Source organism: Urocampus carinirostris, chromosome 19 (assembly GCF_059441175.1).
Source record: "Urocampus carinirostris isolate Australia breed hairy pipefish chromosome 19, RoL_Ucar_1.0, whole genome shotgun sequence".
Taxonomy (NCBI): domain Eukaryota; kingdom Metazoa; phylum Chordata; class Actinopteri; order Syngnathiformes; family Syngnathidae; genus Urocampus; species Urocampus carinirostris.
The window spans coordinates 22,286,039-22,310,706 of record NC_142367.1 but is presented as its reverse complement, the minus strand read 5'-3'; the positions used below and the strand labels follow the sequence as shown (position 1 = coordinate 22,310,706).

The following is a 24,668-nucleotide window of genomic DNA, read 5'->3' as shown; positions in this document are numbered from 1 at the left end:
TAATTCCTCATGAATCTTTCAGGTATCAGATTTGAGACGGTATCAGCCCAAAAAATAAAAATCATTTTTTCAAATTCTGGCTGGCAATTCGGGCAATTTTTTTTTTTAACCCAAGGTGGCCAGTGACTCAAAGACTATGCCCACTCCTGGGTTAGGTCCTTATTTTTATTATTTTACTCAAATAACATTAAAATGAGAAACATTGCTTTTAAATAAGCTATAGTTCTGGCAATGAAATACATTATTGTTTGCAAAGAACATTTGATTATTGATTGATTATTGCTCCAGCGAAGGTCGGGGGGTCCCGTCCCTGTACGTTGAGCCGACCAGATGAACCAGGTTTTTCCAATGCTGGCGGTTTTGTGCCAGCTGTTCTGCATCCTCTACAGCAGGGGTGTCAAACTCATTTTAACTCGGGAGCCACACGATAGAACAAACATTCTGTCAGGGGCCGGACTAGTAGATTAAAGAGAAAGAAAAAGAGATAAGGAAATAAGAGAAAGAGGGAGGGAAAAGGAGAGAGGGCGGGACAAAGAAAGAAAAAGAGAGAGAGGGAGAGAGCGTGAGAAACAAAAGATAAAAAGTTGTGAGAGAGGGGGAAAAGAAAGGGAGCGGAAGAAAGAAATCCAAAGAGAAATAGAAAGACAGAAGGAGAGAAAAGAGAGAAGAAAGCGCAACGGGTAGGAAGAGAGGAAGAAAAAAAGAGAGAAAGGATAAAGGGAAGTTGGAGCAAAAGAAGTTAAAAAGACACAGAGAGAGAAAGAGACAAAGAGCAACAAAAGAAGAGAAAAAGAGAGACACAGAGAGTAAAGAGACAGAGAGTGGGAGAAAAGGGGTGGAAAAGAGGGAGAGAGAGAGAGAGAGAGAGAGAAAGAAATACAAGTACAGTGTCTTTGTTCAAGGCACCTTTCTTTGGCAACATCAAATTGACATATTTCAACCTCCAGCTAGTTTTTCTCTTGCGCTTCTCTGAGTGTTGTCTCGCAGGCCGGATTCAATCCCTTAGCGGGCCTGATCTGGCCCACGGGCTGCCTGTTTGACATCTGTGCTCTACAGCAACTCCGTGTTGTTGGAGGTCGCCCGCAACGACGTCGAGCCATCGATTGCGAGGTTTCCCTCGTGGTCGTCTCCAGCCTGCGGCCTTTGGGTCAAACTGGAGAATGGCTCGTGTCGGATGGTCTGGTGGTAGACGAAGGACATGGCCGAACCAGCGGGTGCGGCGTTGTGCGACCAAGGAAGATGCTCGGGGCTGGCGCGTGCAGGCACTGAGCTCTTTATTGGAGACTCGCTGGGGCCACCTGATGTTCTCGATGGTTCTGAGAGCCCTGCTATCAAAACCGTCGATTCTTGTGGCCAGGGTGTCGTTCAGGGGCCATGTTTCTGAGCCATAAAGCGGGATAGAGAGTACGGCGAGGTTGTAAATGCGGAGCTTCGTCTTGCGTGCGATGGTCTGGTGCCGCCAGAGTGGTTTCCAGAGAGACTGCAGAGCAGATGCTGCCAGGGCTCTTCTGCAGAGAATCTCTGGTTTTAGGTCCCCATTGTCTGTCACCATGGACCCCAGATACACAAAGCTCTTGACAGGCTCTACGATGTCGCTACCAATTTGGATGGGAGGTGGATCTGGTCCATCACCGACATACATGAACTTGGTTTTCGTCCAACTCACTTGGAGGCCAAGCCGCGCTGCCTCTTCGCTGTAAATGCCCAGAGCGTCTCTCAGCTGGCTGTAGGAAGTGTTGAGCATGATGGTGTCGTCAGCATACTCCAGGTCAGTCAGGTGGTAGTTGCCGAAAGACACTCCGGGGATGCGCTCACTAACCCTGAACATCAGATGGTCGATGATGCAATTAAAAAGATCGGGAGCAGCCACGCAGCCTTGACGAACGCCGCTGGAGATAGTAAACCAGTCGGAGTCAATGCCGTTGATACGGACACAGCTCTCTGCGTTGCTGTGGAGCAGCTTGAACCGGGCTATGATCTTGGGTGGTGCTCCGAGAGCTTGGAGGATGTTCCACAGTGAAGGGTGGCAGACGGTGTCAAAGGCGGCCTTTAGATCAATGAATCCGATATACAGATGGCGATCTTTACGGAATTCATGGGTCTTCTCTATCAGCAAACGGACGGCAGAGATGTGGTCCGTTGTGGAGCGGTTGGGCATAAAGCCAGCCTGCAGCTGCTGCTGCTGGGGACGGCGGCAGCTTCTGATTGCTGGAAGGGCACGGCTGAGCAAGATCCTGGTAAAGACCTTACCCGGGATGGAGAGTAAGGTTATACCTCTGTGGAACATTTATATATATTTTTCGTGCATCTTAAAATTATTAATGTAAAGTAAAAGAAAATCTCCTTTTTGAATGAATTTCCACGAATTGACCAGTGAAATTGTTATGAAAGAGACTGGAAAACTCTGATAAGTATTCCAATTATTTACCGTATTTTCCGGACTATAACACGCACCTAAAAAGACCCAATTGGCCAGAAATGTAAAAGTGCAAATTGTCCTGGTCCTGAGGCAGCAAAACAGCCCCAGACAATTAAACTGCCACCATCGTGCTTTACTGTTAGCATTCAGTTCTTTTTGTCAATAGCTGTGACATTTTAATGCCAGTAACCTACCAAACGTTTAATTTTTGACTCATCATTCCACAGAATGTTTCTCCAAAAGTCGAGGATAATCAAGATGCCTTTTGGCAAATGTGAGACGACTTTGTGTTCTTTTGTGACAGCACGAGTTTTCGTCAGGGGACCCTTTTAAGGATGCCGTTTTTCGCTAGTTTCTCCCTTATTGTAAAGTTATGAACGCTGACCTTAACTGGGGCCAGCGATGCCTGTACTTCCTTGGATGTCTTTCGAGGTTCTTTTGTAACATTGCCGTCACTGCACTCTTGGACTAATCTTAGTTGGTCAACCACTTCTGGGAAGGTTTGCCACTGTTCCCAGTTTTCTCCATTTGTGGATAATGGCTGTGGCAGTGCTTTGATGGAGCTCTACAGCCTTGTTAATGGCCTTGTGACCTTTTCCGGACTGATAGATTTCAATCCTTTTTTTTCTCTTTTTTTTCTGGGATCTCTTTAGTTCGTGGTATGTTAATTAGGCTGGGGGAATTACTTTATCACATAGGGCCAGATATGCCTAGATTTTTCTGCCTTAATGAATGGATAGAATCAACCTATCAAAACTGCATTTTGTATTTCCTTAAGTTGTCTGTGTGATATTACAATTGGTTTGATGATCAATTGTAAAATTAATGTGTAAAAAAACACAGAATTGAGGAAAGAGGCAAATACTGTATACAGTAACGCTTACTGTAGTGTCAACTTGATGAGTCTTAGTCCGGTGCGCCTTATCTATGAAAAATAAAAGACAAAGGAACATTTCTGGGGGGCGCGTCTTATAATCCGGTGCCCCTCATGGTGCGGAAAATACAGTACATAAGATTCAAAGGATAGTGATCTCATGGGAGCCACAGGGAAGAGTGCTCGTGCCTTACGACTTGCAGCTTTCCGAGAGGAAGTGTTGAAAGGGCTTAGACGACCGCAAGCGTCACTCGGGGTGATGAAAAGGCTCCTTCAGTCATGTGATGACGTCGCCAAACATGTGACCTTGCACCTGACTCACGGATGATGCAAACATTAAATGACAGAACAGGATATAGAAAGAGAAATCCACCATTTATTTAAATGTATTCAAAAGGTAACGAGGGTTTACAAACACAAGAGCATTTCATGTTGGTGTCTGTGATATTATCGATGTCTCCAATGTCTGCTTCACGTGTTTTAGAACTCGTGCAGATACATTTCGAGACAAGGAACGATCTGCACTCAAAATTTTAGATCCGGTTACTAAAATTTTAAGTGCATTTCATCTTGAAGCAGATATTTCATTCTTAAGATAAACCCAATTGTTACAAGGCAGCGATGGCTTTGGCCGCAACTCTCCTCCCGAGGGGGAGGCTCAAGTCGGTCACAGCTAAAACCACTTTGGGTTTGGCCAGGGCAGGAAGTTTCACCAGTTCAGAGACCTAGAACATGAGAAAAAGGAGAAAATAAAAATAATGAACTCACGCAATCTATTGCACAACAGATGAAACACCCTGAGTAATGTTTTTATTTGCCAGTTGACGCATCATTTTTGGGGTAAATTTTCTTGTACATGTCCAGGCATGTACATGGCCCCTAAAAAAGAGAAGTGGATGGTAAGAGGCAAATAAAAACCCCATAAAAAAGGTAAGTCAATAACCAACACAATAACAACACTGTGGTGTAACTGATTACAAACTGATTATACAATTAAATTACAGTATTTTACACACTATAAGGCACACCCCAAATTGCGTGCGGCTTATAATCCAGTGCGCTTTGTAGAGGGTTCATAACACCTTTTTCATTGGCATATTCACACACTTTTAAAGGACTTTAGAAAGCCAATTTTTCAATTTCTCAAATACAATTAAAAGAAAGTCTGGAGTGAATCGTGTATTTTGCAGAGCCACAAATATATCTGCGATTTATATAAGTGATTTGTAATTTTTACCAAGACACATGATTTTTAGATCTATAATGAAAAAAAATTTCTTTTGAGACAAAGTTGTTAAATAATATGTAGGTTACTTCCATTACAATTTACCAAAGGGAAACGCTAACTTCATTTTTGCATGGCTCAGAATAAATGTCCATAAATTATACGCAATCCTTGCACTAGCGCACACTTCAGTGCCTTGTTTAGGTGTGGCATGCATCTGTCCTCATAGAATAGAATAGAATATGCCTTTATTGTCATGGGCGCAAACCCATGTTTCGTGCACATCTGCAGGAACACGATCGCCATGGTGACCAAAATCGTGTGATCACGTCACCGGTAATATCTAGTGCTGAAAAGTACTTGCATGAGTTGTGTTCTTGGGATGAAGTGTTATTTTGCAAGCAAAGTGCCCTTGTGTTTATGGAAAGCATTGTTTAGATATTTGGTGGTTTAACAATTGTTGCCTTCCGGCAGACGCTACAGGTCACACAAAACCAAAACAAACAGACAAACAGAGATTTTCTTCCCCAGAGCTATCACCACACTGCACAAAAAAACTGAAACTTTTGCAAACACTACCTCATACAGATGTAAAATTGTATTCATGTCTATGCTTACTGTGCACAATGTTGCCTATTTTGCACTACTGCATATTGCACTAATACGATCCCAAAATTGTATGTAAACACCCTACAAAGCCACACTTTCTTTGTGTAAATATTAAACATATTTTTTGTTTTCTTTTATCCTCACTGTAAAATGTGAAACTGGAGTGCCACGTCCAATTTTGTTGTCACAATATGTTCAACCCATTTTGTAACAATGATAATAAAGGTATATTATATTATACTCTAAGTGAAAGTTGTGCTTAAAATGGATCCTTTTGCAAAAAGCCCTTTTTCTCAGATGTAAAATAAGTATTTTCAACAAACGTAGCAATGTTCAACTGTAGTTTACTAAACAATGGTCAAGAAAGATACTTGCTTTCTGTTTAAAGACGAAAATTCAAACTCCTCTTTGATATGTCCTATGTGTGTTTAGCTTCATAACAAAAAATTCTGTAGGCCTTCAAAAATGGGAGTCAAAATTGCCTGGCACCGGTTCTTCCCATAAGAGAGAAAGGTCTGGCATTGAATGATGTATGTATATAAGGATTCTACTTCATGGATTTTGCCCATCACAGGTTCTATTAGGAATTTAAACCCTACAATAAACAAGAGTTCACTGTACACAAAAAATAAATATTAGATGAATTCCTATCTCCAAAAATGTAAGTAAGCTCATGTCCCCTGCAATACCCCATTGCAAGAAGTCTTGCCGAAAGGGCAGTTTTTAAACCGGATCAAGTCCAACACCACAAAGGAATTTTAATCATCTTCTAAGTTTGAGTCAGCATGATTTTATCAAGAATAAGCACATAATTCCAATATTTTCCAGTAAAGTGTGTCCTGCCCCTTCCCTCACCGTCACCTGTCCGGCCTCCCTTCTGACTCACCATTGTAAAAGGCATGAACTGCAGGATGCTTCCACGACTTCCCTGCTCTAAGCATTCCACGCACTCCTCCATGAAACTGTGCACAAACTGAGTATGAGGCCCCGCCATCTTAGAGCCCAGGATGGAGGAAATGAGAAGGAAAAGGTTGGCTGTGGAAAGGGAAACGGATGCCATAAATTATCTGGGTTAGGTATATGTTGTGTGTTATTACACAATCTAGTACAGTCAAAAACAATTAAAAAGATCACTATGACAGGGTTCGTACACCATTTTCGTAGCCAAATTCAAGCACTTTTTAAGGAATTTCAAAGCCAATTTTCCAATTTATCCAGTACCATTAAAAGAAACAATCCGGTGTAAATCATGTATTTCAAGGAGCCACAATTATATCTGCAATTACATATGCAATATCTTCTTGCGCGTGCATTTATGAATGCATATGATTCTTCACAGTAGTGTGCAGGAAGTTCTTCCAATTTCAAGTTACCACAATTTTTTACATGGCCCATAATAAATGTCCATACTTGATATGTAATCCTCTCGCTAATACACATTTCAAAGTACTATGTTCAGGCGTGGCATGCCCCTGTCCTGCCCTGATGACTGTTCATAGGAAAACACCATGCAAACTAATGCCAGCTTTAGTTATTCACAAGGGAAGAAGAAATGCAATGGCAGAGCCACAAGAGAGCGGTGTTGGCATCATTTTTAAGCAGACTTGTTGAGAAACATTGCAAAGATTTTAAGCATTTGCAAGCACTTCAACCAAAATTCAAGCACTTCTCAACCCTGAAAACACAACATTGAAAACCAAGCATTTTCAACGATTTCAAGCACCCGTAAGATCCCTGCCACCAAATGCACAAATTTGAGGAATACAGGACTTTCTAACTGAATATTGAAAGACGCAGATGAATTATTTTGCAGTTTTATTCCTGAGACCTCTCCTTCGTTATGCCAACAAAATGAATTAGGAGACTGGGAGGCAAGGACTGGAATAAATGGGTAAACCTCCTGATGAGTAATTAACTTATTCAGTCCCATAATGTATAAATACGCTTTCAGAAGCATTGTCCCTGAGTGCCAAAGGTAAAAATAGTTTTTATTTATTTATTTAAAAAAACAAAAAAGAGTTTTGCGCAGCTCATCAGGAAGTATCAAACCTCTGGGAATGATTTCAGTATGAAAAATCATTATTAGATGGGAGAAGTGGCTTTGATTAGATCTTTGTCCACACATCATGGGAGGCCCTATTCTTTAATCTTTCCTACTGTATCCAGCGATTGAAGTGTGTAGATGGCCCCGTATGGCAAGTATAGGATAAGTGAAGCAGTGGGTTCAAAGTAGAGAATATATGGATAAGCCAAGACAGTTAACGCTTCAAGCTTTTTTCTTTATAAAAAGATAACAAAGTCCCTTTGTCATCGTTGGGGCAGAGAGGGATGACGTTTCATGCATCGCCATGGTGACCAAAATTGTGTAACCGCGTCACTGGAAAGTGCTATTGTGTTTATGTGGAGCAAGATGGGTCAGCGTCTGGCACGGGTATGCATCTCACCCAGGACGCGGTTAAGTGGCTCTCTCATGTTGACTGTGTGCAGTTGGGAGGCAGAGAGGGAGCTGCTCATAGATCGATCTCCTGAATGAAACCAGAAAAAAGTACAGGTATCAGAATATGCACGGCTTAATATTACAAGGGGTGCGACTGCGTTGCATTTCCTCTATTTAAATCATTTGATATCAATATCAAAGGTATAATTTAACAAAGCTAATACAAGACTTGGAAGTACTATAGTTTTGTGGCCGTCACAATGTGGTAATCAAGGTTCTTACAGCTTAAGGCTCATTAAATTCAAGACTTGAGACTTTTTTTTAATGTTTGTTTAATTTAAACTTAAGACCAAGTCGACACAATTGAAACAAACAAAACCAAAAAACCCCAAATACTTCTTGCATACAGTCCAAATTATTTGGCACAGCTTTTAGCCATGGCGAAAAACATTCGTCGAAAAGCAACTTTTCATCAAATGTACACTTTTCGGGTATGGTCCAAAGTAAACTTCTCTATCCAAAGTGGCTATGAGTATTGTGGGTAGATCTAAGACATGCACCTCCTCTAAAAGGCCCGACTGAAAGTACATCGCCGTTTTGCTAGTTCCGTTATGGATGTCACGATAGTACCGTATTTTCCGCACTATAAGGCGCACCTAAAAGCCTTTATTTTTTTCAAAAGCTGACCATGCGCCTTATAATACAATGCGCCTTATTTATGGATCAACATTAAGTTTTCCAACTAACTTGCAGCCGCCGACTCGATTTTCCCCCGAACGCCAAGTAGTACGCGGTGGATGGTGGGATTTATTTACCGGCGTTTCATTGGCTAACCAATGTGTCAATCATCAGTTGAATCGATCACTATTGGCTAAAGTTATTCGGAGGTCAAGAGGCGGATCCTTCTTGTCATTTACAGACTGCCATTGGCTCAAACGGCAAACAAAGCCTGCAATTGGCCGAAAAAGACGTGTCAATCATCAGTTGAATCGATCACTATTGGCTAAAGTTATTCGGAGGTCAAGAGGCGGATCCTTCTTGTCATTTACAGACTGCCATTGGCTCAAACGGCAAACAAAGCCTGCAATTGGCCGAAAAAGACGTGTCAATCATCAGTTGAATCGATCACTATTGGCTAAAGTTATTCGGAGGTCAAGAGGCGGATCCTTTTTATCATTTACAGACTGCCATTGGCTCAAACGGCAAACAAAGCCTGCAATTGGCCGAAAAAGATGTGTCAATCATCAGTTGAATCGATCACTATTGGCTAAAGTTATTTGGAGGTCAAGAGGCGGATCCTTTTTATAATGTACAGGCTGCCATTGGCTTAAACAGCGAAACAAAGCCTGCAATTGGCCGAAAAAGATGAATGCGCATAGCATGTGGCCGATGGCATAGAGAAAGCATTTTTTTCTATTCTGTATTTGTAAATATTGTATTCTCCTGGATTTACTACCCTCACGGATATAAGAGGACATTGCCTGCACATTATTATGAACACAATGACTTCGGTGAGCTATTCCCGGTTTTATATTGTCTTGTTTCAGACTGAACTCGATGTTTCTGTGATAAGCGGTGCAGATAATGAATGGAATGGAGTTTTTAAATTAAACTCAATTCCAAGTGTTTATTGTCATATGCACAGTAAAGTTGCGAGCGAAAAAGAAAATAGATACGAAGGAATGGTTATCATTTCTTGAATCCCAAGACTTTAACCTTCCGAATGATGGAACGATGCATTTGAGTGACATCTTACGGACACCGCATTCGCACATGTTCTCGACACGTATTTGCGTCTTTGCAAGCTTTCGGAATGTTAAGGGGGTAATAAGTTGGACTGAATCATCTGACTGTTTTGTCCACGTTCCCATTGTAGCGCCTTATAATCCGGTGCGTCTTATATATGTCAAAAATAGGACCAAAAACTATTTTTTCGGGGTGCGCCCTATAACCCGGTGCGCCTTATAGTGCGGAAAATACGGTAACTAAATATAATACAAGACAATTAATAAATGTTACTAAATCTTTTTAATAAATCTTAGTAATGTGTGTCTGCATCTATTCTGTTAAAAAAATCCTTTGCTTGAAGTATGATAGCAAAGGCATACTATAAAATGTCATTCATTAGCCCTTAGAAGGAGTTTCCGATCATGTTTTAGAATTGACCTAGTGGGCTATAAGACTTCATGTTAAATTTGACTGTAATTTTCCAATTGAAGCGGAAATAAACTATTTGAAGCCTGCAAAAATACCACTTGAAGCTTGGAAGATCACTGACAAAATGCAGCACTCATAAACGTAAACATTACTGTACTGGCTAGTGTCTAGCTTTTATTTATAGACTGACCGGGACTGGAAAGGGCAACAGGCTCATCCTCATTGGAGCTGAGGAGACGCATGAGTTTGGAGGGTTGAGTGTCATCCAGTGGAAAAAGGCTGCTGTAGTCCTGCCGTTCAAAAGGTTTTATAAACAGTTGACAGGCATTAAATGTTATTGTATTTAACAATGTAATGCATGAGTGGGAAATTAACCTCGATATCTTCTCTCTGCCTTCTACGTTGATGAGCTGAAGAAGTACCTTTATGATTGGATGAGTAGGAACTCAGCGCACACCACACAGACAACCTAAGACATCAGATAAGGTTAAAAAGTACAATCAGCACCCAATAAAACTTCAGTGTTTCCCATAGAATCTTTTGGGACCCCGGTGGGTAGACAGTCTAGGGCAGAGGTCGGGAATTTATGGATTGCAAGCTCTTTTTATGAGTACAACTGTTTCGGAAACAAAATGAGACAGGTGCAATTATATACTGCATTGTTACATGCCAAACCAAATCGTGCATGTGGGAAGCTGGGACAATATTGAATACATTGACGGTTCTGTCCAGTAAATATAGGGCACAGTCTTAGCCTCAGGTTACAGTCATGGTGTCACACCAACAGACCCTGTTTTGGGTTATACAGCGCTAAAAAAATCCTTTATATGGAAGCTCATTAAACAATCTATGTTCACTATTGAGACACTTTATGACGAAAACCCACAGAACCAACTGCAAAAACCCACAACGCTAACAAAACACCTACAGCAATTTTATTAGGTGAGCACTAGGAATGGGCAGATTGCCTCTGACACCGGCCCAGTGCTGTCTGCACCGAAGCTAAATATGCTGGTATCCTTGTTTGGAGTATTTTATGACATTTTCACAAAATAACTTTGCTTGCACATTGTTTTCTCCACAATGTACTTTTATTTATTTTTCAAATTTTCTTTATACAAAGCAACTTTAAAGTCAAACAACACAGAGTCCCTAAGAACAAACTACTATTAAAAGGTTAGATGTTGGTTTAAGATCAGGTAATTGTAATTGTGTAATTGTAATCCTGTGCAGTCCTTTAAGACATTTTTGTGATTAAGGGCTATATAAATAAATGTGACTTGACTTGACTAGATATATTAACTCTTCAGTGCTAAAAATATATTTTTAAAATAAAATACCGGTGACTTTTAAATAGTTGCAATTAAAGTTGACACGACACAGAACCTGTAAAGACACGGAAACATAAAAATAAAAATGTGTAAAACAAAAAGAAAAATATCATTACTCTCTTCTGAATATTGACAGTTAGGAACAGAAAGTGCCTAAGCGTTGAGGGACAAATTAGAGTTCTTCTGTAAGTGATAAACATTGCCCTCTGCTTAATATTGTTGAAATTAATCAAAATTAGGATGATTTTCGTGCTTTGACCCATTTTTCCATTTCCTTTCCTTCTTTTTGTCCTCAATATTACACTGTGTTCAGTATGCTGCCAGAACACCCCCAACCCGCAAATTAGCGCAGCAACAGGGAAGAAAGCACGCATATAAACCAATCAACATTCAACCAAAAGTGAGTGAATACTTATTTGATGTCTTCATTTGTTGTTATTTTGATTAACTTTGCATTTATATACATTTAAAAATATTATAAATATATATATTTTAAACAATACATGATTTAGAGGGGACCAATTTAACCAGGAGGCCCGCCAGAGACTTTTAATGGTATAGGAAACATTAAACTTCTTATGCAGTATATATATTCATGTCTTACTTTGCAAGTGCTTTCCCAGGTGGGTCCACCAGATCGTGCCAGTGGGCGGGGTCAGTGAGCAGGTTTGGCACAATGGTGCCGAGCAAAGTGAGCGTGATCTGCTGACTGTCCAGACAGAAGATGCTGTAAAGCAACTCCGCGACTCGATGGGCCCACTCCTGCCGGGTTTCCTTGAGCAGCTCCTAAAATTGGTTTTGAATTTAATAGGACACAACACTCATGGGGAAAGCTTACACTTTGTAAACTTGATCAGATAAACGCTATAATCAGTTTGTAATGATTTTTTCCCCTTTTTTTATATCAAGAAACTTGGTGTTTTTATTTGATAACGTGATAGCACAAAATGATTTGAACATTAGGCAAATCATGTAATAGTTTTGATTAGGTGAATGATAAATTGTGGGCTACATGAAAAATGTTATAGGAGAAAACGGTTACAAATAAAACAAAAAATGAACAGCATTTTCTACCAATTATTCAGAAAGCCAATTAATTCATTGTTCAGACTAAAGGTGTGCATTTACAGGGTTCGTACATGTTTTTCATGGCCAAATTCAAGCAATTTCAAAGCCAATTTCTCCAGTACAATTAAAAGAAGAAATCTGGTGAGAATCATCTATTTTGAGGAGCCACAAATATATCGGCAACTTACTTTTGATTTTTAATTTTGCGCGTGCATTTATCAAGACATATGATTTTAAGATCTTGAGGAAATCGCCAATATGTTTGTTTTTGTGACAAATCTCTCCCCATATAGATGCTGTTTCATACAACAATGCCATACAAACTAATATCAGCTGCCGTTAATCACAAGGGAAGAAATGCGATGGCAAAGCGAAGCCACTAGAGAGGAGTGTCTGTCATTAGAGCAGACTCGTTGAGAAACATGGCAACCATTTGAAGCAGTTGCAAGCACTGACAGTAATATGTCGTTTACATAGTCCGTTTCAGGAAGTTCTTCCCACTACAAGTTACCACTGGGAAACGCTACTTTAACTTTTACATGTCCATACTTGATATAAAATCCTTGCACTAATACAAACTTCACAGTACCATGTTTAGGCGTAGCATGCACCTGTCCTTTAGGGGGCGATGACGCTTCATAGGACAACGCCGAACAAACTAATGCCAGCTGTAATTAATCATGAGGGAAGGAGAAATACAATAGCAGGGGCCACAAGAGAGCGGTGTTGGCGTCATTTTTAAGCAGACTTGTTAAGAAACATGAAGTTTTCTATCTTTTGAAAACACGTTAAAATTCAAAGGAAGCACCTGTACGAACCCTGAACACCCTTTCAAAAAAATCTTATGCAGGACAAATGTATTTAGATCTGTATTTTGTTTATATGTTCACTGTATATCCCCATACTTTTATTTTAAGTCCATTTTTACTGTTATTTCCTTCGCTTAAGAGTGTCATCCTGAGAAAGGGACAGAATTAGTAAGCTTTTCTACAAAAACTCGCCTTGACCAAATTATTGGTGAACCAAAAGACTCCGCCCATGTTTAGCAGACTCTGGAACAGATGCAGAGCTTGACTGTCCACCCAACCTTTGCGCAGGACCACCTGGAACTGCTTGGCAAGGGCGGCCCGAATGGGTTCCTTGGCTGGCAGCAAGTTGCGGTAGGGTATGGGTTCCTGGCCTTCCATGGGGGGCCGCAAGGTTGCCGCCGTTTGTTGGAAGACATCGGCACACATGTGCTCCATGATGGAACTCATTATTATCACGCTAGGAGAGATGTAAAGGGGAGGAAGTCATAGTGTTACATACATCCACCACCATCAGGTGATTAAATGATATATCTTTCAGGATGACTTTCCGTTTACTCCTTAATCGAACATGCACTTTGGTATAGTGAATTTTTGGCTCGCTGCTCCAAGTCCGGGATATTACGCATGATCAGCATCTTTAAGCTTGAAAGAGGCATCGTATGCAGAACGTTTTGTCTTTGCAGCCCGGGTTGCAATCTAATGGGTACCTATACATCATTAAAGGGACAGTGTGTAATGTTTAGTGCCTCCTAGGTGTACAATTTTTTTTATGTTCATCGCTTGATAAATTTCTATTTCTTTTAAATGGCAGAATTCATACCAAGTAGTCACTGCCATGTTTGGGATCTTACTACTACAGAGTGCTCATTTTGCACTGGTTTTAGTTCGACTTGGACAATACAGTGCCATCTAGTGGTCCCATATTACACAATGTACCTTTAAAATTATGAAGAGTGAATGTTTAGCTCACGTTTCAGTGTGCGTGAGAAAAAAAACCCGAAGAGGCGTCTTTCTCTTCGCAGGAGCCATCAAAAGTTAACGTAATTATTACACAACGTTCACGCAAGTGATCTGGATAATGTTATTAAAATAGACTGTTGGTGTTGAGAGATGTGCTTGCTTTCAACGTTTTGTGATTTTAACTGATAGCACAAATATGGCATTATACTACATAGGTAGCCAAACCATGCCTGTATAAAATTAAACTGCTCTAATTACCTAACCACTAGAGAGGGCTGGAACTGCACAAATGAGCATATTTTTGTTTCTTAATGTGACTTGACAAAAACTATGTGGTTTTAATATCTTGATAAGAGTATTCATACATGAAATATGCATATTTATCAAAATTATTTTTGTCTGTACATAATGGGTTTCACTTACATCATAAAACAGGCATGAAAATAAGTCACAGGTTAAAAAGGTGAGAATGTTGTAGCGGAAATACTGTATTTATTCGCAAATAACGCATACTTGTGTATAACGAGCATCTCCATTTCTTATTAAAAAAAATCTTCATAACATTTTGTTTCACTTTTTCTCAAACTAAGTATTGAGCGTGACAACCACTGTTGAATATGTGGGGCCATGATTCAAATCATTTAATGATAACGTTAATGATAAACAAAATACCAACAAAAAAATATCCAATATATTTATTTAATGTCCCTCAAAGTCTGTTTCATCAGATATTCTCGTTGTGCTTTCTTGGTTTTATTTATATGACGGCGACTTTCCATTTTCTCCATTCACTAACACTCATCTCTAGTACTGTGAAAAAATATAGTATGTGAATGAGATATGATAATGCCTTTTTGTAGGTCATCCTTATCAATGGTGGTCTTTTTTTAGGTCTTGGTAGGCTCACTGCCACGACCTGGTTTCGATTCCTGTTGCTTTCAATGTTTTGCGGTTGTGATCATCTGTATTTTTTTATATGTATAAAAAAAAAAGTGTTATACCGAAATGAATTAGGTACTCCCACCAGCGCGAAGTACATGGATTTGAATCCATGCACAACTCTAAACACCTGATGCACTATCTGCAATTTCTCAGGATAGCTTCTCTTTCCCAAAAATGTTTCTACACAATTCAAATAGGTCACCTTTTTATGACTTTAAAATAGTGAATTTCACCAAATGTGAGAGGTTTTCATGCCTGATCAAAGCATATTTTTATTTATGCTCTGATAAAGGTGATCACATATCAATCTTAAGATGTGGATGTACCGTTCGCTGTAAAACTGCAGCGTGTTCTCGCCGTAGAGCGGGGTAACGAGCTGCCGGATCATAGTCTGAGGCTTTTCCCTCTCGTCCCGCCCCAGCATCCTGACGTGGGCGACCAGCCACGCCACCGCGCAGATCGCCAAACTGCAAACTTTGCCCTTGATGTTGTCGGTGATTTTCTGCACTCAAAAGGAAGGAGATGATGTGGGTCAAAAAAGAGGAAGGTTGTGAATGGAAAGAGAATGTGTGACAAAAACGCATCCGCAATGAGTCAAACCAAAACTTCAATGGAAGAAGTGAATGAAGACACTTGATAAACAACTCTAAGTGATGTCACAGTTACTACACAGTTAACTCCCCGACTTTCCAAAGAATGCGATGCTCGATTAAATGGCACACATAAAAAAAGAATGGCTACACAAACCTGAACTGCCTCCACAGAAAGCACGCCATTCTCCCATGCATTCAAGACTTCCAAAATAGCAGCCGGAGTGCTGAGACAGATCTCGTGCCACTTGACCTGACTGTTAAAGCAGACATATGACCAATTGAGAGGAGAAATCCACTAAGCTGTTAAAAGATAATTCTACTCATTTAAAGTATTGTTCTTATTCTATATTTTTTATTATGGAAGTAGTACACTTATATGTTTCGGCAGACACTCTAGAAATATAAACCAAGCATTATTTTTTCAAATTTTTCTCAATGTAAAATGCTTTTTTTATTGTATCCTTTCATCAATCCATTTTCTGCACTGCTTATCCTCACCAGGGTCGCGGGGGTGCTGGAGCCCATCCCAGCTGTCCATGGGAAGTGGGCAAGAAACACCCTGAACCAATTGCCAGTCAGTCGCAGGGCTTTCTTATTTTACCATATTTCAAAGTATTTTCTAATAAATAAGAAAAAAATACATGTTGATAAAAGTTGTTAGATAAGCAGATGGAAGACCACGCCGATTTTTCTTATTCTACAATTTTGACTTCCTTTTTTGTGTGAATGTATAATATTTTTTAACTTACTATAGTTTAAACTGATAATTTTAATATAAAATATAAACAATATAAACAAATATAAACAATGACCCTCAAACTGCAGATGGGGCGAGATTTTTTTTTTCTGTGAGTGTTGTGGAAACTACTACTGCATCATATGGGTGGGAAACCATATTATGATGAAAATTTAGGATGTGTGGGAACCCTAATTGTACAATTTCATTTCTACAAGTCATACGGCCTGCAAATAGTAAGGACAAGAAGACCTCATTTCAAAATGCCATATTTCAAGATATAAAAAAGGCATTCACTGTGACACTATTATTCTTAGCAACTCACACAAGCTTCATCTCAGAGGAATTGTTCAGCAGGGTCACCAGACTCTCTACTTTCCCAGGCTCGGGCCTGAAGCAGGGGTGGTCTGGGTTTAGAATCTTCCCTTCCTCTGGCATACACGTTTGAAGCCATGTCTCAAAAAAGGGAGTCTCCCCTGAGGGACTAGGGTCAGACAGGACCACCTGTTGAAGGGAAGCAGAGAAGAATCAAATCTAGAGAGCTGTCGATGCCATCTTGTGGCCGTGCACTAAAAACATTTGACAAGGAGCCAAACATGACCAAGTGCTGACCTCAGAGCCATAAGTCTGAACCACGTGGCAAAGCATCAGGAAGGAGATATCAAAGAGCAGGGCACGAACGGAAGCAGACTTGGCTACAGAGAAAAATTAAAATAAATCAAGCATCCAACATATTGCAAATCAAGAGTCATCAGGAATTTGAAGTGCCTGACGAAAGTATTGGCCCCCCAAAGCATTTCGTCATAATGCAACAATTCAGGCTTCGTATCTAAAGCCAAAAAACTAAGTATTTTCTAAGAGTTAACAACATGTGAGACACAAAAATATTGGACCCTTCCCTCTTTGCCCAGCCAACTGACTCCAGAAGTTCCCCGAAGACTTATGAATGATTCAATGTCGGCCTAAATGACAAACAATGGAATGCACCCGCTCTGTGATGGGCTCTGGGGTCAGTGGAAGAAGACACTAGCATTATGAAAACTGAAAAACACATCGGGCAGGTCTGTGATAAAACTGTGGTAAAGTTCAAAGCAGGAATGGTATACAAGAAGATTTTGCAACATTTACACATCTCCTGGAGGACTGGGTGAGCAATAACGTTAAAATGGAAAGAGTATAAAACCACTGTAAACCTACCACCTCTAAACTTTCGGCTCAAACAGGTAGAAAGCTAATCGGATAAGCTACCAAGAAACCCATGGTTTTGTTGGATGACAGGCAGACATACACAGACGAGGTGGGACAATTTGTGCATTAGACAACTATTAGTCATGCTCAGCATAATTTTTCCCGTTGTGGAATAGTGGCAAGAAGAAAGCGCTTTCTGAAAGAATACCATATTAAGGCCAGTTTAGCGTTTGCAAGAAGCAACATTGGAGAAACAAATAACATGTGGAACAAGGTGCTCAGGTCAGATGAGGCCAAAATTGAACATTTTGGACTGAATGCAAAGTGTAACGTTTGGCGTTTAAAGTAACACTGCACATCACGCTGAAAAAAGCCATTCCCACTGTCAAACATGGAGCCTAGATTGCAACCCGGGTAGCATCGTGCAACAAAAAGCAAAATCTACAATTAAATAGTTTTAAACCAACAATATAAAGTGTTAGATTGGCAAGACAAAGTCTAGACTTCAATCCGACAGAGCATATGTGGAAAGATCTGAAAAATGCTGTGCACAAACGATTGCCATCAAACCTTAAGGAACATGAGCTGTTTTGTGAGGAGGAATGGGCAAATTTCTGTTACGAGATGTGCAAAACTTATAGAGACATACCCACAGCAAAAGGATGGTGAATGAAGCATTATCTTTAAGGGGGCGAATATTTTTTCAACCTACTTTTCAATAATTGATCTGTTACCATAATATAAAATGTTGAATAAATTTGCTTTCTTTTCACAACTGTGTTTCCAATGTTGTTAATTATTAGATTTTTTGGGGGGAGTTTTTATCTATAATTTTGCCGACTAAAATATGGCAAAATCTCAAACAGTTCTTGGGGGGGGGGCAATAATTAGGAAGGCACTGTATCACACTGGAATTGTACTTACATCCTTCACTACTGATGTGCTTGGGGAACTCATTAAGCCTGTCAACAAAAGCAAAGCAAACACAAAACTCACACAACAGCTCTAGTTAAAGAAGTGTCGGATACATGCACTAACTTGATAAACTTTCGGGCGAATGACTTCAGCTTCCCCGTGGCAGCTGCGGCGGCCAGAAGAAGATCCAAGCTCTTCCCTGACAACATATGACCCAGGACACCTAAAAGGCCCTCCAGAGATTTGGAGTGGTCCGCATCTACTGTCTGATGTGCCAAAAAAGTAGAGAATGATCAAACAGTTCGAAAACTGTTATAAAACCTTTGATTCAATTTGGTTAAGTTTCTTATTTCTTACACGTGTCAGTACTGTTCTCACAGACAAAACATTGCACACACACACACAAAAAAAAATCATGGAGTAATCTAAAAATGTATTCACATCTAGTTTTGTACAATGTAAAGCAGAAATTCCCAACCTTTATTTTTAGTTATGTACTCTCTGTGAACTATTTTAGGTAAGAGGTGATAATTTGAATGACTATGCCCATAAAAAAAAAAGACCAGGTATGAAGTAATTTCTGAAAACAACCAAACTATTTAGACTTATCATTTACTTAAGATTGATTTCACTTTAACATTCTGGTTTAGTTTTTACCTTGCTAAAAAATAAAATAAATGGGTTATTTTAGAAAAATTGACATTTTTTCCCCAAAATGAAAAAAACAACACAATTTTGAGTGTTTTAAACATTATGTGTGTGTGTCGTTTGCAACTATTAATCCACTACTTTGGGTTTGAAATCAAATTAGCCCATTGTTAAAGGGCTTTTTTTCCCAAACTGTCTATAATGGGGGTTTAAAATTAAATTACACACTTTTTTTTGTAATTTTAAAGAAAATGGCCCATTTGCAGGAGTTGTTTTGTGCGACGGAACATGATTTTGAGACAAATGGACTCAAGTATTAGTGGATGGATCTATTGACCCATTTTCCCCCAACAGTTTTGAGTGTAGCCTCCCTAATACAATTTTCTTTTACAATCAAAGAATGACAATGACTTCAAAATTATTTTAAAATGAACTCCCCACTACAAATGTATTTTAAAATCTTATGTAACCCCTGGAGTACCTTTAAGTACCCCCATTGAAGAACCATTGATGTAAAGAATGGTGCAGTAGTCACTGATGGAGCCATTCTACTTTAAGATTGTTTCTACCTTAAGAATATTGGTGACGGTGGGCTCAGCTCGGAGAATGAGGCCCGGGTTCGGCTGTATATTTGCGTTTTCCGCGGTTTTTAGTTTTGGGGAGAACTTCCTGTCCTCCGTCCTAAATCAAAGGTGCAGTGAGGTAGGGGCGGCGGATTGGAGGGGAGGTTTGAGAGGGGAAGAATAACAAGGGAAGGGATGCGTGATACTTTATGAATACATTGAAATATAGGGATCATAGTTAGACATGTTAAAAAGATTGGAGGAGGACAGTTTACCGCTTGGATGTGAGGACCTCCGTGTTGGAGTCGGACAGCAGGCCGAGCTTATTGCACTCTTGCAGCAGCATGCCGAGGCAGTCACAGCTTGGAGGGAAATGATTCATCATGAATGGTACGGCACTTTAACAAAAGCCTTCCGCAGTCTCTTTACATTGTGCACACTCACTTGCATCTTTGATCAGCTTTGTCTAGTAGTGGCGTCAGTTTGAGAAGGTACTGAAAGGCTACGTTCACGTCCTCCGTAAATTCCTGGAATACAAAATGTCATTTTGAGGAACAGACTCTTGATTGGTGGGGAGCCGGCTCCTGTAGGTAACCCCCAAGAGCCAGCTCTTAGAGCGGTTTTGTTCGCGAATGAAACCGCCGTTCATAGATTGTGCGTTACGATCCAATTCCGCGAACACTGAAGTCGCCTTACACTCAAGTCTGCTGACCCTCGAACGAGTTCTAGCCATTACTGAGCAATATTTCACAGAAATAAGGTTAGGAATAAGTTTAGTTTAGTGTCGGTTTAAGAGTCCAGGACTATACACAGAGTAACATTTTAAAGAATTGACATTCTTCATTAAAATTTATTTCAAAGAAGTATTAGCACAACGTGGTCGTTTCTCATCTCTGCCTCTTCATTATGTGCGTGAGGCATCGGAGTTATACTGTTAAACGTTAGTTTTTGTAAAGGGTTAAGGCACAGGTGTCAAACGGGCGGCCCACAGGCCAGATCACGCCCGCTAAGGGATTGAATCCGGCCCGCGAGACAACACTCAGAGAAGCACAAGAGAAAAACAAGCTGCAGGTTGATATGTCAACTTGATGTTGCCAAAGCCAGGTGCCTCTCACAAAGACACTGTACTTGTATTTATATTTCTCTCTCGCTCTCTTTTCCACCCCTTTTTCACTCTCTGTGTCTCTCCTTTTCTCTTCCTTTGTTCCTCTTTGTCTCTTTCTCTCTCTGTGTCTTTTTTACTTCTTTTGCTCTAACTTCCTTTTCTCTCTTTTCTCTTTCTCTCTTCCAACCCTACGCGCTTTCTTTTCGCTTTTCTCTCCTTCTGTCTTTTTATTTCTCTTTGGATTTTTTTTTTCCCCCCTCTCTCACGACTTCTCTTTTTATCTCTTATTTCTCACGTTCTCTCCCTCTCTGTCTTTCTTTGTCCCGCCCTCTCTCTTCTTTTACCTTCTCTTATTTCTTTATCTCTCTTTATCGTTCTCTTCTATCTACTAGTCCGGCCCCCAACAGAATGTTTGTTCTATCGTGTGGCCCCCGAGTTAAAATGAGTTTGACACCCCTGGGTTAAGGGATCCGTGAATGTATTCATTCATATACCCAAATTATTTGAATATAGAAATAATATAGAAAAATGCAAAATCCTTTAAGGGACAAAGAGCCTTTGTTATGTGACATAACGTCATTGCCACAAACACAAATATGAAGTGATGCAATGCAATATGTATAATGTGATGGTCATTTGATACTTATCATTTAAATAGTTTTTCCCCAGTAGTAAACCCTTACGCAAAAACCGGCCTGGAGAGGGATGGGCGCCTCAAGGCTATACTTGCCCAAAACACAACACAGGAGGTGGTGCCCTATGACCCTAGCAGTAAAGGGATCCAGGAACCGTGTATGATATCAGCAACAGATGCTAAAAAAAAAAGAGAAAAGTGATACTCCAAATATTTTTTTACCTGTCCTTTGTCACCCTGGGGGTACTTCTTAAGCCGAAGCAAAACTTGCGGAATCTAGAAATGGAAAAGAAAATAATGTGCTTAGTAGTGTAGGATAGTTTGTCTTTTCTGTAGGCGCTGGGACAGACAGTCTTATGCAATCTCATACAATTCTCAACAAAGGATTGATTAGACAGAATTGATGAAATGAATGAACAAAGGCTCTGATGTTTTTTATAATTGTAAACATTTTAATAAATTGAATTTAAACATGACTGTGTATGCCTGATTACGACATTCATAATAAAGTTAAAATTGAATAATCTGTGCAAGGGCTTTTTTCAGTGTTCACAAATTCATATTTTTCACCTTGAGAAACGTGAAGGCAGTCCATTTGAGCTCCTCTGTGCCCTCTGGTGACTCGATAAGGCCTGTGAAACAAGCCTTCCAGATTTCCAACACAAAGAATGGAGTAGGAATTCTCTGTGGATTGCAGAAGGTTATTTCAAGTGCATTTATGTCCGCATACACCTATCAACCTATTTATCAGATCAAATTTAATTGTAAAGAACTTTTCAGGCAAAATAATGCCTTTCAAAGTGCTGTATAAAAGCATTCAGCACACAAGACAATATATATATATATATATATATATATATATATATATATGGGGGTTTATAAAAATATACTTAGGATTGCGTGAAAGCCACAGATGTAAGCCACTAAATTTTGCAATCATGATTCTATGAGCTTTGAATACTGAGATAATTCTCAAAGCATAATCAATTGATTTTAAGTTTAATTTCCCCCAAAAATCCCCAGTTTTCATGGGCAGGTCCAAAGCCACTGTCAGGCTTTAGAGACATGTTGCGCCACGCCTTTTGAATTAAGCGTGAGAATTCAGGAAAGCAAATAAAATAATCAAAAAGCAATAAAAAAAAAGTAATTACCTGCATTCTCTTGATCATCATCAGCTGCTCAACCATCGGCTGTGTTTCCCCTGTCAAATTCATGGTCCCTTCCAGCATGACAAATGCATGGATTGATGGGAAAGAGGCATGCAGCAGCGGGTCACATTCTACCGAAAGCATCAAAGGAATGCTAAGGAAAAAGAGGAAATCATAGAAAAATTGATGTGAACTTGAGAGGTTTTTGTCAGTGTTTACAAATGGAAACATTTTTACCCTTTTACTAGTGACAAGCTTTCCTCCAATTGAGTACGGAGTGTTGTGTTGGACACGCAGCTGAGGCCGTCACCCACCTTAAGAACGGACTGCTCTACATTAGCCCAAGAACCTTTAGAAAAAAAATCAGGATATCAACACTGTGACACATCACCACTGCAGAAAACAATCATGGTTTCCAGTTTTACAAAAATAAAATGTTTGAAGGATAACGCAAACATCTGACACCTTGGTCTTCTAATCGGGCAATGTGCACCAGGGCTCTGTTCTTGGTGCTGCCCATCAGTTTGTGAAGCCTCTCCTGACACTCTTTCAGGCAGGCCTCCGTGCCGCTTAAAGGTTCCCTCAGCTTCTCGCAATACCACGCGCATCCCTCCAGCAGCCACACCACAACCCCTAGCAGGGCTCGACACAGTCCGATGCATTCCTCTGCCTTTCCGTGGCAACTTCAGAGTCAACCACATGGAAAAAGAAAGAAAGTGAGAAGATGAGTTGTTTTCTCCTTTGTTTTGGTGGATGCCGCACATCAAATAGAAATGGCTTACGTGAGGCGGTGGCAGAACATGTCCATGATTTCCAGAAGAGCCTTGACGCACAAATCTCGAGAAAAATCATCAAACTGTAAGAAAGGAGATTTGTTTCACCACCTGCCACTAAATATGCCCGAGAAACTACAGTCAACCTTCAACAATTCACATTTAGCTAATTCAACTTTTCAAAGAATGGTTCTGTGGTGAACAATAAGCTCATTCAGTACAATTGGTGGGTTTAGACATAAAATGTTTAAGGTGCTGGCAGTAAACTGTGAAAAATGCTTGTTTAATAGGAACATATGACAAATTCTTCTTCTTAGTATTACATTTTTGTTTAATCTAATCTGTAATTATGTTTATTGTTTCATTATCTCTTGTTAGATTTATATTATTTGCAACAAGACTTGATGTCCATTTCCAAAAAACTGCAATGGCTGACTGTATCGTCACGATTATAATGACATTATTTTTCCTCTTCTTATTTTCTTTGTTTTTGTATGTGTTTGTCTTGCTGTCGGTCACCCCTCTCGAGGTATGTGAACAGGGTAGATGGATAGATAAATAGATAATGACGGAATTACCTTACTAATGGCAATGAGCACACTGGAATACGACACCATCTAAAGACAGAGAGGGAATAATCAATGATTGCAAATAAAAACAATAGAATTGTATATTCGGTGCTACCTGTGAACTTATAGCATATTTGAGATAGGACAAGATCAGTGGGTTCGGTGATGGACCAATTAAGGCCTGCTCCATTAATGCCTCTGGAAGAAAAGAAGTACAATGCTGTAATACATACAGTAGGTCATGAATTCCACCCTTTGATTTACTGAATGATAACAAAAATGGTACAAAACGGACTAGGACAGGCATTATTGGAATAAGGGAAGGACAGTAGGACGTATATGCAATACTACATTAAATAAAAATCTGGTGCAAGGGATAAAAGAGTAATATTGAAAAATGCTAGGGATATACCTTAATAAGTAAAAACTGAGTGCCAAATTGTGTACTAACCTGCAAGGTTAAGATACTCCCATGTTGCTCCTTTTGGGAAATTCTTCTTGATATTAATTGCCCACTGGTAGTCACTCCAACGCTCCTTCCAAGCTTGCAGGATGGCTTGCTTCAGATTGACAACTTTCATTCTGCAGGAGGAAAAGACTCGATGTGAAATTCAAATATATGACAACAAACACAACAATTGATGCTGTCCTGCCATTATGTTTGAATGGATGCTAGCCCATCGCTAGCTGTACATTTATTAACTTCTTGATATTAAAAGCCGCGTGAAACAAAACGCAAGAAAAAAAGCATCCGTTTAAATACATAATTTATTATTATATCACTTACTTTGATTTATTTGTGCTTAAAACCGTAACTTTTGAATCTTTCGAATCACCGTCGTCAATATTTTTCAGGATCCGAGCACAAACGACGCCATTCTGCTTTCAGTAATCCATGCGATCATTGGTCAACACGCTTTAGCAATTCAGTAATCTGCGCGGTCATTGGTTATTAATATTCTCTC

The 24,668-nt window shown here is 39.8% G+C and overlaps 1 protein-coding gene across 2 annotated transcripts; it reads right to left on the bottom strand.

Moving 5' to 3' along the window:
• Window positions 1–3,649: 3,649 nt before the first annotated feature.
• Window positions 3,650–24,619, bottom strand: med24 (mediator complex subunit 24). Of its 2 annotated transcripts, none has more exons than XM_088324053.1 (26): window positions 24,491–24,619; window positions 24,155–24,285; window positions 23,819–23,901; window positions 23,713–23,751; window positions 23,144–23,217; window positions 22,827–23,044; window positions 22,599–22,710; window positions 22,365–22,515; window positions 21,784–21,897; window positions 21,436–21,489; window positions 19,919–20,001; window positions 19,750–19,836; window positions 19,481–19,592; window positions 18,387–18,529; window positions 18,273–18,310; window positions 16,773–16,855; window positions 16,486–16,664; window positions 15,579–15,678; window positions 15,158–15,333; window positions 13,122–13,386; window positions 11,657–11,838; window positions 10,097–10,190; window positions 9,912–10,011; window positions 7,572–7,652; window positions 6,014–6,162; window positions 3,650–4,018 (listed from the first exon to the last, which is right to left on the bottom strand). In XM_088324053.1, the coding sequence occupies exons 2-26, from the start codon at window positions 24,282–24,284 to the stop codon at window positions 3,902–3,904; spliced, it is 2,964 nt and encodes a 987-aa protein (XP_088180179.1). In that variant the 5' UTR covers window position 24,285; window positions 24,491–24,619; the 3' UTR covers window positions 3,650–3,901. The 2 variants fall into 2 exon arrangements, with proteins under 2 accessions (XP_088180179.1, XP_088180180.1); XM_088324054.1 differs by having other exon boundaries at window positions 19,481–19,580.
• Between the last annotated feature and the right edge of the window lie 49 nt (window positions 24,620–24,668).